Source organism: Muscardinus avellanarius (assembly GCF_963383645.1).
Source record: "Muscardinus avellanarius genome assembly, chromosome: 2".
NCBI classification, from domain to species: domain Eukaryota; kingdom Metazoa; phylum Chordata; class Mammalia; order Rodentia; family Gliridae; genus Muscardinus; species Muscardinus avellanarius.
Window position 1 is genome coordinate 42,083,070 of NC_137787.1, and position 19,720 is coordinate 42,102,789.

The 19,720-nt window shown below is 39.4% G+C and overlaps 1 protein-coding gene across 1 annotated transcript in view; it reads left to right on the top strand.

Moving 5' to 3' along the window:
* HECW2 (HECT, C2 and WW domain containing E3 ubiquitin protein ligase 2) overlaps positions 1-19,720 on the top strand; it is a gene marked incomplete at both ends in the record, with an annotated part of 238,319 nt that overhangs the window by 202,074 nt on the left and 16,525 nt on the right. The window contains 5 exons of the mRNA XM_080690058.1: positions 8,884-9,036; positions 11,588-11,686; positions 15,378-15,507; positions 16,548-16,694; positions 17,629-17,743. Of these exons, the coding sequence (XP_080546184.1) occupies positions 8,884-9,036; positions 11,588-11,686; positions 15,378-15,507; positions 16,548-16,694; positions 17,629-17,743 (644 nt within the window). The remainder of the gene's footprint in view (positions 1-8,883; positions 9,037-11,587; positions 11,687-15,377; positions 15,508-16,547; positions 16,695-17,628; positions 17,744-19,720) is intronic.

The window sequence follows — 19,720 nt, forward strand, 5'->3', positions numbered from 1 at the left end:
CACTGCTTTATTCTCTCTGAATTTTGTATGTTCTCCATGTCTCGGTGTAGGAATAGGTATTTAAAAGCATATGCAATCTGGTGCTTGGGTTGCAGTTTCTAATATCATTTGTCAATAAAAAAAAATCACTAGAGTTCCTTGAAGAAATGGTTAATTATAGAACTGCTCTCAGCAGGGACTATGTAAGATGGAGGCTAAAGCATCACACAGTGCCTGCCAGAAAGAACAGAAGTTCTTAAAAAATTCTCAATGATAAGGTTATGCCAAAGGGACACGGGAGTCAACTGAAAGCATTCCCAGAAGCCAAAGCTGGAATAACAAATAGCACGAGCAACATAATAAATAAAATCATATTGGATTACAGCCCAAGGTGCAATATAAATATCCGTACTGATTAAACACATAACTGAATATGTAAATAAATAGGGGAGAAGAGAAAAATATCCTTTGTGGAACAATTCTAAATAATTCAGCATAACTCCCCACTCCTTAAGTCTGGGTTGTGCACGGTCACTTTCTTCCAAATGGTACAGCTATGGAAAAGGAGGGACAGAAGTAAGTTTATGGTGAAGACACTTGGAGAACACTGCATCAGTCAGCTGACCAAGGTTAGCATCAGTAAGTCCTAAGTCATGTCGATACACCCTTCATATGATGCATGAAAGTGGCACTCGACTTCTGGTCCCCCCATGAGCTCAGACCAACCATGGGGGGAAAAATTCAAATCCCTACTGAGGGACATCACAGGAGACAACTTATTCAAGTATGCCTTGAATCTGTCAATGGTCATTGAACACAAGAGGAATCTCAGAAAGAGTCAAAATGAGACATGATAACTGAATGTAGTGTTGTTTCCTAGGTAGGGTTGTAGAAGAAAGGAATATTGGGTGAAAGCTATGAAAATCTGGATAAAGTATGGATATTAGTTGAATAATAATGTATCGATGCTATTTAACTAATTGATACCAGTTTTGCCTGCCATACAGGATACCCTTTGGGCCCTCTGACGTTAAAAGGTTATCCCTAGCCGGGCGTGGTGGCGCATGCTTGTAATCCCTGTGCTTGGGAGGTGGAGACAGGAGGATCGATCGTGCAGGCTTGAAGCCAGCTGCGCTGGCTTAAGAGACTCTGTTTCCAAATAAAAATATAAAAATGGGTCTGGGAGTGTATCCTGGAAGTAGAAGGGTTTCCAGGAACCCCAGTACCACCAAAAAAAAATAAATAAATAAAAATAAAAATAAAAAAGGTGATCCCTTAAGACACATGCACAGGTTAAGTGAAGGGCAGTGGCTTTCAACTTTTTGAGACCAAGTGGCCTCTAAGTTCCTGAAAAAAACCTTAAGCAACTATATTTATCTCAGAGGTGTTATCTATAACAGATTGAATGGGAGTTAGCTACCTGACTTCTAAAATTGGTGATAAAAGCAAGTAGCTAAAAGCAAGTGAAGTTAGAAGGTTTATTCGAGTTTTCTGTTAATTTCAGTTATAAGACGTATACTATACTAATGTGAAATATTAAGAATAGGAAGCAGTGGTTTTGGAGAGGATGATGGGGGAGAGAGGATTAATGAAAGAAACACTTCCATTGACATTTTGTACCTATGTGAGAACACCAATGCCAATCGCAATCTTATATATGAGAATGGGAGGGAGACTCGCCAAGTGCTGTGTGCAAGTCACTGTCACTCTGAACTACGTTGTGAAGTGAGACTACAGTGCACCAACAAAAGTATTTTAAAAAAGAGGAAAACCGTATCTGAAGTATACAGGAACTATCTACTGTCTTTGCAACTTTGCAATATAAATCAAAAACTGTTCTAAAATGACAAGTTTATTGAAATATATAGCCACGATATGGGGAGATTTAAGAAATGTTTCTCTAAAAGACTTTACTTTCTTCTTTCCTTTATTTTTTTCTTGTGATATTGGTGATTGAATCCAGGGCTGTTCTACTTCCAAGCTGTACCTGCAGCCCTTTTTTATTCTTTTGTTCTGAAACAGAGTTCTGCTTGGTTGCTCAGAGTCTTGCTAAATTGCTGAGTCTGTTCTTGAACTTGTAATCCTCCTGTCTCAGCCTCCCAAGTACTGGGATTATAGGTATGTACCACCATTCCTGGCTTGAACGACTTTTCTTACTGCCTTGTGTGACTGCCTCTAGGATAACTTTTGATTATATACATACTTCTGCCATTACTTGGGCTCACTTGAGTTAATTTTGTGGCGAGTCTAAATTAGTAGAGATATTGATATATAGAGAGTATCATTTAGTCAACTTTATGTTATCTATGAGGGATTAAATGTAATTATTACTGATAGTATCACAATGATTATATTTTTTATCTTTCACAATCCAAGTCTTTATCTACATAGATTAGCTGAAGTATAAAGAAAACAGGATTTACTTTTAAGAATTATGCATTTACTTGCCATCCAAAATGGAATGAATTAGCAGTTTCACAGAGAGATTTTAGTCTGTGTTAAGATTTTTTTTGTATATATCTCGTGTTGTTTCTGAGATAAAAGAGTAAAGGGAAATGATGGGAAATTTTAGTTAGACATTTATAGGATGGCTACCAATTCCACATAAGGTAGAATTAGCCCCATAGCAATATCAATGCCTATCTTCAATTACAAAAGTACAGAAATAATCCTAGAGTTTATTAATGCAAATACGTTAGTTGACTGCTATTATTTTCCACTAAAATAACCCTTTGTGTGATGCTTGACTTTTTATAAGAAGTAGATTATTTCTAAGCACTGTCTGTGAATAGTGAATTTGTTTAGAGCTAGGATTAGTCATTAGAACTTCTGCCCAATTTGTTTGGTTCTACTGCCTTGCAAGGTTGGAGGAGGGGAGACCAGCAGTGGCAGAGTGGCTGGAAATTTAGTCATCAAGATCCAGTGTGGGGGAAATGGCATACAGTGGTTGCCTATTTCTGTTGGGCTTTAGTCTTCTTAGAAGTTGCTTCTCTGGGGAGGAGAACAACAAAGTACTGTGTATTCTTAAGCATATTATTATTGTTGATAATCAAAAGCCCTAGCAACTACAGGATATCAGAAGTTAGATGGAGAGACTATTGTGTTTTGTTAAGGCATCTAAGGCCATTCACTTACTGTGCTAAGTGAGATTAGTCAGTCACAAAAGGTAAAAACTCAGTTCCTCTCTCTAATATGCTGAAGCTAGAGAGAAAAAGGGTCATAGGAGGAACTCTAGACAAAGGAGAAACCATAGGTGAGTAAATAAGGTGACCTAATTGAGGGGGATGGGAAGGGAGAAGAGAGAAACACTCTAATGTACATGATATATATTCACAGACTTACCAAAGTCAATCACTAAGCCAGATATGAGAAGGAGGGAGGAGGGGACAGGGAATGGGCTGGAAATCGGGGAAGGGCTAAGTGAATGATGTGTGCATGTATGTCTCTACCATCTTGTTTATACCTCATTATAGGACTATAATGCACCAATAAAAAATTTAAAATTTTATGTTTTATTTTACTTTATACTGGTGATTGAGCTCAGAGGCATTCTACCACTGAGCTACACCCCTGGCCTTTTTAATGTTTTATTTTTGAAACAGGGCCTTACTAAGTTGTTGAGGCTGCCCTGTGTGATCCTCCTGTCTCAGCCTCCCAAGTACTGGGATCACAGCCCTGGGCTGCCATGCCCCGCTCCATTAACTTCTTAGTATCCCAAATGAATACTGGTCTGGATAAAGAGAGGATGTTGACACTGGGATTGTTCCACCTCTTTTTTTTCTCCAGGGCCAACCCTGTAAAAAGCACCTTTATTTAAGAAAGAATGAGTTCATTATGCATGAGGTGCCATCAATATTGACATTAATCATCTGTCTTGCAAAGCCACACTTAGACTAGGGAAGAGATGTGTGCAAATAGTTTAAAGACACAAGGGCATTCTGTAATCTCTTTCTGTCCCACTCTTTCTATAATCTCTGTTCTGAGACAGGCAAATGAAAGCAAGTAGGTAGGATGAGACTTGTAACAGTTTTTCTCTTTCCCTGCTTATAAAATAACCAGCAGTTCTCACATGTGACTGGTCTAGTCCTCTCTATAAAGCTTCAAGTTAAACCTATGCTGGATATTTTTTGGGGGGTGTGGGTTTTTTGTTTGTTTGTTTTGTTTTTTTTAGGATAGCCTGTAAACCCCAAGCCTTACCAAAAAAAAAAAAAAGTGCTTCTGTATATAGGCTTTGACTTAGAATTGCCAAGTGCATATTTTTATATCAAAATTCCTTAGCTACCAGGCCTCCTTAAGTGGCTCCAGAACTAATATCTTGCTGCTATAAATATCTGTGAGTGAATCAAAAGGCGCATAGGCCACGTGGGCTTGAACCAACTTGTAGAAAATGATGGTGTGACTTCCTGAGGCACAGATCTTCTTTTACTTTATGGTCTACCTCCATTGAAACATGCCTGAATATTTTCAGTCATTCTTAGTTGAAAATAAAGGGTAGGAGAATAGAAGTCACTATTTTTTAACAGCCATTGGGTGCTGCTAACACGTTGAGTGGTGAGCCAGCCCAGCCACGTGATGCTGTTTAAAATGCTTTATCAGTACTTGGGGCTACAAACTACATGGCCCCCCAAAAGACATCTGTGCTTATTCAGAAATGCCCTCAGATGCAGCTGTTATGTGGCTACACACCCGTTGTCCAGAGTTTCTGTATTTCTATGCCAAGCTGCGGAACCAACCTAACTGGACAAACAGGAATGTAACAAACGATCCCTGTGCTATGAGTCACATTAACTATTTATATGGAAGAGGTTGCTAAGACGTTGCAGGAAACCGCATGCACCATGGACCCTGCTATGACATGTTTTATTGAATTTTCTGGACACATATATAAATCATAATCTACAACTTGCTCTCAGATACGCACATCATATTATAAGCAAATCAGAGTTTGGAGACTGTCTTGGCTTTTGAGTGTTTCCACCCATGCTTCTAGAGTTTAGAAGAAAAAAAAGAGCAGATAAAAACTGACCAGTTAAAGATATATTTCCCACTGGAGAAACACTTAGCTTTATTCTCCCTCATGGGTGGGGGCAGGGAAAGGGACTAGTTTTTCTCTTCAGTTTTAACTGTTCAGGGAACATTGTCTTGTCTTCAGCCAGATTCAGGTATTATCACAAAAAAGGAACCAATCAGTGAAGTCTTTAACAAAGTTTTCCACGTTCCAAGCTATTGCACAGTTAGTGTTTTCAAGTTGAGTAGTCTTTTCGGGATTGGCGTAACCTGTTCAGGTCATTGCATCAATACACCGCCTCCTAGCAAACTTGTGAAAAGTTATTCACTCTGCTGGATGCCAAATAACCTGTAATATCACCATCCTCCAGAGATAGTGCAGAGGGAGTTCCACGCACTGACTCAGCCGTGCATACTATGCCCTACTGTGCACCAGACTTGGGACACCAGAGTGAGCAAGGCATGGTGCCTGTTCTTGGTGCCGTTACAGTCTAGGTGTATGTATAGGGAAAGTGGACTCATACATGGAGCATCAGCATGCACTCTGGTAAGTGCAGTATTATTAAACACGCAAAAGCTAAAACTTAGAGGAAACCTACAGTTTTTTTTTTAAATTGAAAGCCATAGTGAAACCCATTTTGCTTATGCCAATGGTCTCTGTGAGGAAAGTGATTCATGTCTCAGCTCTCTGTGACGCTCCTGCCCCGCATGCACAGATGTGTTTGAAAGCCCCAGCAGAGCAGTGACCACAGCAGACAGATGCTCTCTACATATCTCACACCTAGTTGTCACAATGCTTTGAGGTTGCACGCGCTCCAGGATGCTGTAGGCATTTTATATTTCCTTGACAGATCTGCATTCTGAAGAAGAAGGTTTATAGTAAGCTGAGTATCATAATAAAATAGCATTTTTCTTTCTACTTTCTTCTTTTGGTGACAACACTTTTCTGCAAAGGACCAGATAGTATTTTAGGTTTGGGCCCCCATGAGTTCTGTGTCACCCTCCCAACTCTGCCTCTGTAGCAGCCACAGACACACGTAGATGGGCACAGCTGTGTTCCCGTTTACAAAACCAGGGGGTGGGGCAGATTTGGCTGCCAGGCCCCAGTTTGCAAACCCCTGCTCTGTAAGCAAGATTTTTGTCTTGACGAACAGTCCTGAAGGGCAGGCTATAAGGAAAAACCAACAGTAAATTTGGGGACCCAGCACCTCTCTCGAGACCCCAAGGTCCAACTCCTTCATAGCAGCTTTGGTTTGATGCAAGTCAGTAATTTCTTCCAGCCTTGGTCTTTTCATGAAATAGAGGGATTCGACAGAATGATGTCTACAGTGCCGTTAGCCACTGGCATTCTCTTCTCAGAAAGACACAGGAAACTAAGTCCCGTAAGGTGAAATTTAGTAGGGAAAAGTAAGAAATCTGGTATTATCCTTTACTAGTCTATGTCTAGTTAAGATAAGCTGCATAGAGACAAGCTGGAGAGCCCTGGACCAAAGCAATGTGGATGGAGGAATTTGGAGCTTTAGCTGGTGACCCACGCTTTGAGTCAGCAAAGTCAAAGGGCTTCCCCCAAAGGCAGGGTAGTGTTTGTTTGGGATGATGTTTTTTGATACTGGGGACTGAACCCATGGGTGTTCTACCTTCAAGCTAAACCCCAAGCCTTATTTTTGTTTTGAAACAGGATCTCCTTAAGTTGCTGAGGCTGGCCTCAAATCTTTGATCCTCTAGTCTCAGCCTTCCAAGTACTGGGAGTGTACCACCACATCCGCCAGCAGGGTAGTTTTAAACTGCGTTTGTTAGGGGGAGGGAAAGTGTCCCGGACTTTCTGAGCTCTGTGCTGCTAAGACTATACCTCAAATGTTTCAATCAGTCTTAGATACTCCAAGAGTGGTCACAGAATTCCCATGCTGCCTGGAGAGAAGATTGAAGGAAGTAGGCAGAGATGAGAGAGGCAGAAACAGCTAAACTTAAGAGTTTATACAGTGACTCTTTATGATCAATATGTTTCCCTTTATGATCAATATGTTTATGATCAAAAATGTTTCCCTTTATGATCTACGATAGCGCCCCAAATGTAATTGGCATGAAAATATTTGTCCAAAGAAAGAGTCTGAGTGTGTAAATAATGTTCAAGTGGGAGAACTGTCCTCCTTGCTCTCAGTGGCACCAGAGAACTAGGACCATGGGAGGAAGCCACAGGCGACTGGGGGAGAGGCGGGCGGCCTGCACATCCTTGCCCCCCAGAGGCAGCCAGAGCAGTCTGTTGGGAGTGCCCAGGGCAACCTGAGGACAATCCCCACCCTCCTGAGGGCCACCTGTTAGCTGCATCACATTCAGTTGCCCTTGAGAGCAGGTCCAACATGTCCCCATAAGGCCCAACTGGCCTGGGGAGTTGAGTCTGCCCTAGCTGCCCTTTTTTGTACACACTCTTTCCTGTCCGTGCTGTTGTGGCTATGGGCACATGAACACCACTGGTGCTGTGGGAAATTATTTTAACTACTACGAAGACAATTATGTATTTCTTTTTAAGCATATTAGAAAAATAGAACTAACACATCAAAACTTAATATATATATATAATAAGACAAGATTAAAGGTTGCATTGAAAACACAAATTTAAAGTTGAATTAATGAAAAATAGGAAATAATAGCATGCATATTCAGATATGGCAAAAATTGGCAAAGTGTATGTGAATAGTTGAAGTCTGTACTAGTAGATTCTTAAGTGAGGCATAGAAAAGTCATTTTTATTTTGCTTACTAGTGTCCCAACTCCAATTCTGCTTACAATAGGATCTTTTTCTACATCACATAATTCTATCACTGAACAAGGCTGAGATGATTTGGTTTTTATTAAAACACACAGTAGAATCTTGCCCACAGAATAGATTCAGAGAGAGAGGAGGGAGGAAGGGAGGGAGGGAGGGAGGGAGGGAGGGAGGGAGGGAGGGAGAGAGAGAGAGAGAGAGAGAGAGAGAGAGAGAGAGAGAGAGAGAGAGAGGAGAGAAGAGAGAAGAGGGAGAGAGAGAGAGAGATTTTTTAAGTCTTACACAGTCATTCCTTCAGCCTTCCTCCCTGTCTTTATCTGTGTGTGTACCTTTTACTCTAGGGTAGATGTGCTTTATATTTTTCATTTTAAGTTTAGAATATCAGATTACAGACTCCTCTTTTCTACGTGTTCTGTTCTTCCCACTGCTGGCCACTTGTCATTCTTCAAACCTAACACCATCTTCCCTTCTGCTTTGCCTTGACCTAATGTCTTTGCAAGTCAAGTGGAATTTACGGTGTGGTTCAGGTGCTAGAGTTTCAGCCTCTTCTCCAAATGCCTTCCTTAAGAAGCTTTACACACCCTCATTTTTCTTGTCTGTAATTTTCCATGGTGTTTTATAATTTAAAGTCTTGACATGTACCCTATCATTCCTTTTTTTTTTTTTCTGATCTCCCAGGGAGCTTTGTATCTGCCACATGCCCTCTCTGATTCACAAAAGTCTTTCTCTTCCTCCATTAAAAAATGTGCCAGGAAGCCCATGAGGATACCATGTCCCATGAGTGGGGTCCCTCTGAATTTACCCCTGGTGCTCTTTTCCTCCAGATCCTTGATTCAAACGTTTAAAAGATTTACCTTCCTATACACATTTATACAAACTATTACTATATGGCCTATGTTGTGCATTATCTGATGTATGCCTTAGTTTTGGATATGTTTCTTCTATGTCCATTTTATTATTTGGGGTCTGGACATGGTGAGAACAGGAATTTGGTTTATTCATTTTGGACAGCCCTGGTATTTAAACAATTTATCTTATAAGGAGCATTCTGTGGAAAGTTCAGCTCAGAAGAAAGTATGTTCAATATCTAGAGAAATGAAAGCTGATTCTTCTTTTTGTGGATTATTTTACAGGCTGGATTATAGTGGGCCTTCAAGAGAGTTTTTCTTCCTGGTATCCAGAGAACTCTTTAACCCCTATTATGGCTTATTTGAATATTCAGCCAATGACACATACACAGTACAGATAAGTCCCATGTCTGCTTTTGTAGACAATCACCATGAATGGTAAGTATTTTACTAACAGTTTTCTCTAGTTGATTTTCTGTCATATTACTTTGTTTTACCTTTTGTTGTTATTATTTTGGTGGTGCTAATTGGGCATTGAACCCAGAGGCATTCTCCTCTGAATTATAACCCTAGCCCTATTTTATTTTGAAACAGGGCCTCACTAAGTTTCAGAGGGCCTTGCTAAGTTATTGAGGCTAGCTAGCTTACCTTCAATCCTCCGTCTCAGCCTCCTCAGTACTGGGATTACAGGCATGAGTTGTTGTTACTAAGAATTGAACAGAGGTGCATTCTACCTCTGGGCTGGACCCCCCCAGCCCTATTTCATTTTTTATTTTGAAACAGGATCTTGGTAAGTTGCTGAGGATTTCCTTAAGTTGCTGATACTGACCTGGAACCTGTGATCCTCCTGTCTTAGCTTCCTAAGAACTGGGATTATAGGTGTGTGCCACCATGCCTGGCCCATATTTCTTTTAACATTTTCCTCCTTTGGACAAAATTATATTATCAATTAAATACCTCATCCAACTCTTATTTCTGTATGTCAAATTTAAACACACATGCAGTTCCTAAGCTAGTAATCAATTATGCTACATAAGATCAATTTTGAATAAGTTGAATAGAATTCAAAACTTTTCCCAATGGCAAAAAAAAGTTATAAGATGATGTGATATTTCTCAGAAGACCCTAAGCTCATCTCTGTACATTTGGTTGAGCTCTGATCTACATGGGGGTGGAGGGGAGGAGGGCCTGAGCCTGAGATCCTATGTCCAGCTGTTTCTCTAGTAGCCTTTGGGGAAGTGGCTGACACTGGTGGGGTGGGGGTGCAGCAGCTGGAACTCCATTCAGCCTATGAGCCATTGGAAGTGTAGAATCAGGGATCGCCTCCTTCCTAATTTCTCACACAAAATCATCGAGAAAAACTGATTTAGAAACTTCCATCTGGAAGTATTTTTTTGAAAATCCGAAATGGCTCTTTGCAAATGTCCTTACATCTTTTTAAAATTCCTGCATCAGTACACTTTAGATATTTGCATAACTCCTATAAACTTGTTCTCTTTAATTTTCACTGATAACAAAGAAAGAATATGAGGAGGACTCATGGAAAGACAAGATTTTGAGTCATGAGGTTAATATTGATGGGTGGAGGGCTTTAACTCTTAAGATTTACTTTTCAAATCTACTTCTATTTCGCTCTAATTTGAAGTCTTCCTAACTTTGGCTGTTGCAGCGTGCTAACATAAGTGGAAATAAAGAGAAACAAAACTGCTGGACATTAATCTCAAAATGCCTAGAACTAAAATGACAAATTGACAGTATAAACCCCAGTATGGATTTATATTTTCAGAAGGCATCGGGCTTTCAAAGAGCTAGAGGAAACAAGTATACATCTGGAGCAGCAAACCCAGTCATAACAGATCTATGTGATGTAGTTTCCAAGTTGATTCAGAATGGAATTGAGCTTTGAAATTTTGGAGAACAGCATGTCTCACAAGGAAACTCCCTCAAATGTCCATATGCACTTTTTTGCGGGGGGGAGAAGGGGTGGTACTGGGGATTGAACCCAGAGGCATTCTATCTTTGAGCTACATCCCCAGTTTTGTTTTATTTTATTTTGAAACAGGGTCTTGCTAAATTGCTAATACTGGCCTGGAGCTTATGATCCCCCTGTCTCAGTCTTTGAAGAACTAGGATTAACATATGAATCATTATTTTGTGTGTGTTATACTAGGGATTGAACCTAGCAGCATTCTACTTCAAGCTACATCCTCAGTCCCATTTTATTTTTATTTTGAAACAGGGTTTCTTTAGGTCAATGAGAGTCTCACTACTTGCTGAGCCTGTCCTCAAACCTGTGATCCTCTTGGCTCAGCCTCCCAAGACTGGGATTACACAAATGTGCCACCATACTCTGCTTGAATCATTCCTGAATGGGGATAGTTGTCTTTAGGAATGGGATTTGAGAGAGTACAAGAAGAGGAACTTTCTCCTTCTGAAATCGAGCTTTTCCTCAGAAGGGAATTACAACTTAATATTCATTAGAAAAAGCCAGCTAATATTCATGTACACAAACTAGAAGGGATATTTTTTTTCTTTTTGTCAATTTCTCTTCTAAATGATCTAGGAAATTTCACTGAAATGTTAAAAAGGGATTCATATTGCTAAATGTGGAGGGCCCCTTAGTAACATGATGGACACAGCGTATGGGTGGAATACTGAATATCAGTGAAGCAGATTTATGAATATCAGTAAAGCAGTTTTCTTCAACAAGGAGATATAAATTATTGGCTAATGAACACACAGCCTATAGCACATACCAACTCTTCTGGACCTAGGAGGTAGTTAATCTTGAACAAACCTAGATGGTTAGAGTTGGAACACATCCTGGAAAACAAATAGACCCATGTATTTTTAAAAATTTATTTATTGGTACATTATATTCATACAGCATGTTGGGGTAAAAACTTGTATGGACATACATATACACAAAATAGACCCATTTAGAAACTGCCGCATTGACATGTAAGCAATCCATGTTTTCTCTTTGTAGGTTCCGGTTCAGCGGGAGGATCCTTGGGCTTGCGCTGATACACCAGTATTTGTTGGATGCCTTCTTCACACGGCCCTTTTATAAGGCTCTTCTCAGAATGTAAGAGTATTTCTATTGCATGTGTGACTGGCAAATAAAAATGCAGTTTTTACCTTATTGAAAAGAGTCTTTTGTGAAAGTCATTGTTATCTATTCACTGCCGCAAATCTGTTGTTGTTAAACTGAACGGTAGTGTAGAATTCAGAAACAAATCCAAATTTCAACCCGATTACTGTGTTTTTTTCTGCTCCTGACCCTTTATTCCTGTCTGGCCGCCAAATCTCAGTTTCGCTCTACTCCAAATAACTTATTCTCATTTGTTGCAACACATGTTTCTTTGAAACAATTGTACTTCAGACAGAGCCCTGGAATTCTTGTGGCACTAATGCCGATTATTAGTAAAATAGTTGTGGCTTAGTCTAGTGACTCACGTCCCCTGATTCTTTGAAATGCATTTTATGTTTTGCCTCATGCAAACCTTCAACTGCCTACTCTTGGTTAAATTTTCTTTCTCCTTGGTTTTGTTGTTTTCTTTATTTTTGGCTTGTTCTTGTGCCATGCTTTTCCTGGGATCTCCCTATATGCCAAACAATAATTTATGATTGCAGATGAAAATTTAGCGTTCACAAAACTTTTTCTTTATTGTTATCATGATGAAATATTACAATTATTGTAAAATGGAGAGCAAACTGTTCCTGTCCTATAATCAGTGTGTAGTCATTCACAAGACTGAGTAGGAGAAGGCCATTGTTTGGGGGGTGCTGGCTCAAATCAGCAGTGAGAGAGCGCTGAGTCAGGGCTTGGTCTGGCTATCTCATTCCCTCGCTGAGCCCGAGGACCTACTTTCTACAAAATGGAGGCCCAGACCGCCAATGAAAGCAGACCAAATGTTTGTTATGTGCCCTCAGAGAGGTCAAGAGGAAGACTTGCCTGCCTCTGACGGTCTTTGCAGCTCCATCTTGGGCCACAGGGTCCATTCCTTGCCTCCCCAGGTCAAGTAGACCCACTTTGTATTTTACAATTTCATTCCCTTATCTCTGTGTTCTCATTTAAGCTTTCAGAAAGGGTGATCTATAGCAACTATTTACACTTACCTCAAATTCACACTCTCAGCACTCTGCATAGTCTATTTTCTTTCCCACCAGTAACACTCAGAGGCATTCTACCTCTGGGAAATGCCCCCAGCCCTTTTTATTTATTTATTTAGTTAGTTAGTGTTAGTTTTGAAACAGGATCTAAGTTACTGCGCTCTGACTTCAGACCTGCAATCTTCCTGTCTTAGCTTCCAAAGTTCTGGGATGACTGGTGTGTCATCGGCGCCAGGCACATGGTAACTTTTTCTTTTTTCTTTTCTTTTCTTTTATTTTTTTGGTGGTACTGGGGTTCCTGAAAGCCCTTGTACCTTGGGCTACACTCCCAGACCTATTTTATGCTTTTTACTTTGAAACAGGGTCTCTTAAGTCAGCGCAGCTGGCTTCGAACCTGCGCGGTCCTCCTGTCTCCACCTCCCAAGCGCAGGGATTACAAACGTGCACCACCACGCCCGGCTAACCTTTTAAGAAAGACTGTTTAGTTCTTTTCTTATTGTGTCATTCTTCTGCTTGTGATACTGTTGAGCACCTACCCCCACCACTACTAATTATTGGGTCTTTCCCTGGTGTAGATGACACTGTGCTCTCCCAATTCTCCTTTTATTTTTCTGTCTCATATGTGAGCCTCTCCTCTGACTTGCTTTAAACTTTTGTGTTCCTGAAGCTTCCATTTTGGCCTGTGCTCATTGGAAGGATGGCATAGGGAAATTTTATCACTTGTCTTATGTCATGTGGACTCCCAAATCAGTGCCCTCAACCTTGACCTCTCTTGAGTTGCAGGCTCCCATGGTCAACAGTCCTCTAAATATCTCTGCTTAGATGTCTCACAGGGACCTCAAAATCCACATGGTTAAAGCTAAACTTATCATTTCCCCTTCACTTAAAATAGACCTTAAAATGGACCCATGTGCCCAGTCACAGTCCATGGTGCTCTTGTTCTGGGTAACTCTGGTCAGAAATCAGGAGTGACTCTTAATGAGAGATGACAAATGCATAATATACGTTCTGTTCTTTCCCATCTCTGATCCTATTCTCATGGAATTATTTACAAGTCATTAATGAGAATTTGTTCCTGAACTCTTGTGGCCTCAGAAAAAATTGTTTCAGTTTATTTCACTCAAAACCATCAGTTAATCAGAGTTGGCTTGTGACACGAGCTCATTTGCCAACCCTATTTTAGATATCCTTCTTTTTACCATTCTCTAACAAAACAATTTTCCTGATTTCTACAGGCTTTCCCTCTAAAGTAATTCTCAAATTTGCCTTTTCTCCACTCTCGATAGCCCTCCCTAATTAGAATCCACATCTATTTTGGCCAGATCACTGGAGGGATCTATTAACTGGCCTCCATCCCATCCCACACTGTGATTTCCAGGGGAATGTTTATAACTCACCTCTCCCATTTGATTGTGTCACCCCTTTATTAAACTCTCTCAGATGTTCTGAATCACCATGCTTCTTAGAATGATACTCAAGGCCCATTCCCAGCTGCCTTTCTAGTCTCTTTCTCTGGAAATTGTGTCTTATATAGTGTTATCCATGTGCTTATAGTATTCTATACTACATGCATGGCTTTGTGTTTCGTACATGTTATTCTCCCCTCTTCCTTTCTTTTCTCCCTTAACTTCTTTCTCATTCATTTCTTTTTATCTCTTCATATTTTAAAAATCCTACAAAATTTAATATAAACATCATCTGCTCTAAAAAAAAAAAACTTTCCCTGAATCTCCAAGTCAAAACAAATATCTCTCGTTTGTTCTGATAGCTACCTTTATAATATACATTTTTAAAGAGCATGAATTTTAAGCACTATCTACTCTATTCTGTCACTTATTTATATTAACTTACCTGCTTATATACCTGACTCCCTGATGAAACCATTAGCTTCTGAGACTAGTGACATCAAGTTCATCAAGTAGCTATTAAGATGTCTGCCTAATAAATACCCCATGCCTAATAAATGTTTAGAATGATCCAAACAAGATGACCTTTGAAATTGAGCTGAGTGGAGGGAAATTTCAAAATGACAATAACAAATCAATACTCCCACCTTTATTCTACAGCATGTAATAGTCACTCCACTTCATGTAGATCCTGTCTGCGCAGTGAAGAAAAAGAGAGGTGATATAGAAAGTCATTATTATTACCGAGAGAATTTTGACTTGCTGTTTTTTTTATAATCTCAAAATAAGAATCATGAAGAAATCTATGAACATTAGTACAGGATCTAGTCTTTTAAAAACTAATGAAAAACAAATTTTAAATATAGAAATTTATAAATAATTTGAAACAAGGAGAGCAAAATTTAGAGTAGTATAGTGCAGCCAAAAAGAACACTGAATCCAATTTGTCAACCCCAGGTTCTGTTTCTGAATCTGACATTAATTTTGGATGCTTGTGTAAATGACAGTCACTCTTCCAGTTCTGCACATCAAGAAAAGGTTATGTGGTTCCTGTGGCACTTTATAGATCCAGAATATTTTAATTTACACCAAATTTTTAAATTATTTCTCTGATTTGGTTATTGAATCTAAGAACTTTCTGGAAATTACTGCCTATTAAGTTGATGTAGTTATCATTAATTCTCAGTTCCTTTCCTCATGACTCTGGGTGTTTGCTAAGAACCAGGACTATGTATTTGTTTCTATTCATCATTTTAGTCTGTGTGACCTGAGTGATCTTGAATACCTTGACGAAGAGTTCCACCAAAGCCTACAGTGGATGAAAGACAATGATATCCATGACATCCTAGACCTCACGTTCACTGTGAACGAAGAAGTGTTTGGGCAGGTTTGTGGATGGGCACAGCTCTGCCTGAGTGTGGTAACTGAAGGATACTGGTTGGTGAAAAGTTAATTCCATGGCTAAGATCAGTTGTTTATTTATTTGTGGCTTATTGGATAATCACATTCAACTATAATAATCTTGGTTGTAAAGATTATTTTAATGCCAACTGTGGATTAAGATGTTCTTATTTATAGATTACAATAAGCCTTATTATAAACAATCTTCCTTTTATTTCCAACTAAAATATCTACAAAAGATATGAGAATGTGCCCTGTATAGAAAATTATTTTTAATAGTCTATGCTATCCTAGAGTTGAATATTAAATTCTTTGATTGGCATTTGTACTTAGCTAGCATTCAGATTTAAGAACTGAAATTGATTATTTTGAAACCGAGAAAATGTAAATAATATTTTGGAGAAGGCTTGAAAACAGAGCACAGTGATTTTATTTCAAAGCTGGTGGACGAGTAGGCTTAAAGATCTCTCTCAAAAATTACATATTAGTTCTTATTAGGAACTAATATTTGGCTGGGTTTTTGAATTTCATATGCTTTGAAAAATAAATTCTCAATTTAACATTTACTTGAGTATATTTCTGTTTTCTTAAGTAAATCTTTAGTTTCATATTGGCCTTCTAGATGTAGTTTCTAAATCTTAGAGGAATTTGTGGAAAAGAGTTTTGTCAAACATTCAAATAGCAATGGACAAGTATCTGGAGCCAATTCATCTGTATTTTTTAAATGTATTTTTTTTTAATTTAAGACTCAACCATTAACCATTGCAATGCATTTTTTTTAACCACAGAGGCTCTCAAACATCAGCCCAGTGCCTAGTTTTTACGAGAGAGAGAGAGAGAGAGAGAGAGAGTGTGTGTGTGTGTGTGTGTGTGTGTGTGTGTGTGTGTGTGTGTTCCATGTGTGGTCCCTTACCAGCTGCTTGTGGGATGTACTTGGACAGGCAAAGGACAGGTAGCCAGCTTATTTCCTTGTGGTGGCAGCAGTATGATTGCTTTCTGGTCAGTTCTTTTGTTTTTTAATCTCAGATTACTGAACGAGAATTAAAGCCAGGGGGTGCCAATATCCCAGTCACAGAGAAGAACAAGAAGGAGTACATCGAGCGGATGGTGAAATGGAGGATTGAAAGAGGTGTGGTTCAACAGACAGAGAGCTTAGTGCGTGGCTTCTACGAGGTAAAGACAGCCAGCAGTTGTGAGGGGCCCACAGTCTGAGAGCAATAACGCCCTGGTTCACCCTACTGTGTTTTACTTGTGTGTAGAATACTCCATCTTATCCTTGGCAGTATTCATTGATACTCTTTTCATTTAAAAAGTCCATATTTTTCCTATATACATCAAAAGCACACGCACAGGTCAATGTACTTGTTATATGAAATTGCTGAAATGAGTGCTATGACTTTAAGTATCATTTTATTTGTTTTTTTTTTTTTTTGGTGGTACTGGGGGTGGAACCCACTATACTCTCAGACCTATTTTATATTTTATTTGGAAACAGGGTCTCACTAAGTAGCTGAGGCTGGCTTCAAACCTATGCGATCCTCCTGTCTCAGCCTCCCAAGCGCACGAATTACAAGCGTGCTCTACCACACCTGGCAGCATTTGATTTTTAATGACCAATAACAGCCTTTAAGTCATGATTCTTCCTCACGCTTGGATTAAGTAATCAAATCACATGTTTACAATGTGAAATGATTGTGTATGAGGGCCAGAATGAACTGTTACATGTATTCTATGTGATTCTTTTTTCTTCTAAGCACTAGATCCTTTCCAGAAGAAAAAACTAAATGAATAAATCAGTAGTCAACAAGTGCTAACTGGCCCAACCTTGCTTAGCTTCTGAGATTAGAGGAGCTCAGGCATGTTTAGAATATGACCACAGACAAAACAAAAATTTCAGTGAGGCAAATCTACCAACTTTCTACCAAAAACTAAATAAAATAAAATACCCTGTATTTATAGAGAGCTTTACAATATTTCAAGTGCTTACATAGAATACACCCATATTACTCCCCAAACTCTTTGTATGCTCATTTTCTGATGGGGCTTAATGATAGCTTACATTCTCTCAGGCTCTTAAGCTATGCCCTGTACTCTTTTTCCTCTACAGGTGGTGGATGCCAGGCTGGTGTCTGTGTTTGATGCAAGAGAACTGGAACTGGTCATCGCAGGCACAGCTGAAATAGACCTAAGTGATTGGAGAAACAACACAGAATATAGAGGAGGTGAAATTTGATTTCTAGATGGATGGATTTTAAGTTTCAAATTAAAGGGAGGCATGGTTGAGCATGCTGTTCTGAACACAGGCAGACAAAAGCACTTGCACTGTAATCATAGGTCTGATGCAGTCTCCCCAGAGACCTTGGGCAAGGTACATTCCCTTCTCTTACTTACCTCATCAGTCAAAAGGGGGAAGGACTGTTTACACACCATCTCAGGATGTCATAACTCTTAATCGCTGTTGATGAAATGGGACCAGAAGAACACTAATTAATTATTTTATGGTGTCATTAATGAAGCACCGGGCAGGTAACATCCAGCTGGTTAAACTCGACCTATTCCATTTTCATTTTAAAATTTCAGGAGGCACACCCTGTGTACTTCCTAGTCAGCACAGTTTTTCTGCAGCTCATTGAAAGACAGGACAGTTGTAATTCATCATTGGAACACCTGGCTTGAGTATCCCACGATTCACAAAATTCATCAAGTTTGTTGGCAAAGCCCTTTAAACTAAGCATTTGGTTTGTCTGAAAGGAAATTGTTGTAAGATTAATTAAATGAGAAGCTTCAGAATTGGATTTTTGTAGATCAGTGCAAATTATCAATTAGTAAAATTAGTAACTGGGACCAAAGATGTTGAAATTGGATTATTAAATCTGTAACCCTATGGAACCCAGAGTTCATTTTGTCCAATAGTTTTAGGCAAAGGAAGAATACATTTTTTCCAGAATTTATTGCAGTGTTAGAAATTCTTCAGAACTTCACCACCAATGCCATTTGTTTTAGGGTCTTGTTTTTAACTCAAAATATAAGAAGTTAGCAATAGTTCTAACTTGGATAGTGAAACATGCAAACTTTCTATCACTGAGCATTAATCACTTAGAAGAAATTGAAACCTGAACAGTGCTCCAGTTATCTGTAAGATGAAACAGAGATCTTGAAAAACATTTTGACAGGTTTAAAGTAAAAAATTCTTTAACCTTTGTTAAACTGCTTTTGATTTTGCCCATGCCTGGCTCTTCCAGCTCTTCCCTGCTGCCATGGCTGGCCATGCCTGCCTGTTTTCTCTGAAAGGCTCTGTTAAGTCGGAGTTTCCATCGCTGCTCTTTCTGAGTACAACTGCTTAAATAAGTTTTCCAGTTGGCCCTATGTATGATCCATGTATAGCACTGGTCATTATAACTTCATTAGCCGAGCTTTTCACTAACTAGAACACAATTTTTCTGGCATTCTATGTAGCTTATCCTCTGCCATAGATATCATTTCCTCATTCCTCCCCACCAGGACACACTAATAGAAACGCAGTTAAACAGATCAGCAGTATAAAATTTTATTCACTATATCCAGCTAATCACGGACCTATTTCTATGGTTATTATAAGTCATACCAGATGAGACCCGTAGGAGGAGCAGAAAAAGGGTGCGATGCTCAGCTGCCACATTTGCTAACCCGACTAGTTGGCACTGGATGCCAGAACTATGCTGCCACTGACCATATGTTCATGTGGCAGCTGTTTGTAGAAAATACGAGACACATTCACTCTTTCTCCTCCAAAAGAGAGTTAGCACAAACAGCAAAGATGAAACAGAAAAGGGGTACTTTATAAGGTCAGAAAGCTTTAATGCTAGAAAGAACTATTGGGTTTATTTTATAGATGAGAATACTGTTAGCTCAATACCAAATAATCTTTACCAAAGACTGGACATGAACCTGTGTGTCCTCATGCCCAATCCAAATCTGTTTATCCTTCACTTGACTCTGTTTCTTCTCCAAAGGGGACTAAACCTCACTGATGAAATGGCAAAAATAAGATGAGAGTTCCTACAACTACACAAACATGTAAGAAAACATCCAGATTGAAATAAATCCTACCCAGCTGGGTGTAATGGAGCACACTGTAATCCCAGTACTTGAGAGGCTGAAACAGGAGGATCGCAAGTTCGAGAACAGCCCCAGCAATGTAGCAAGACTCTGGAAACCTA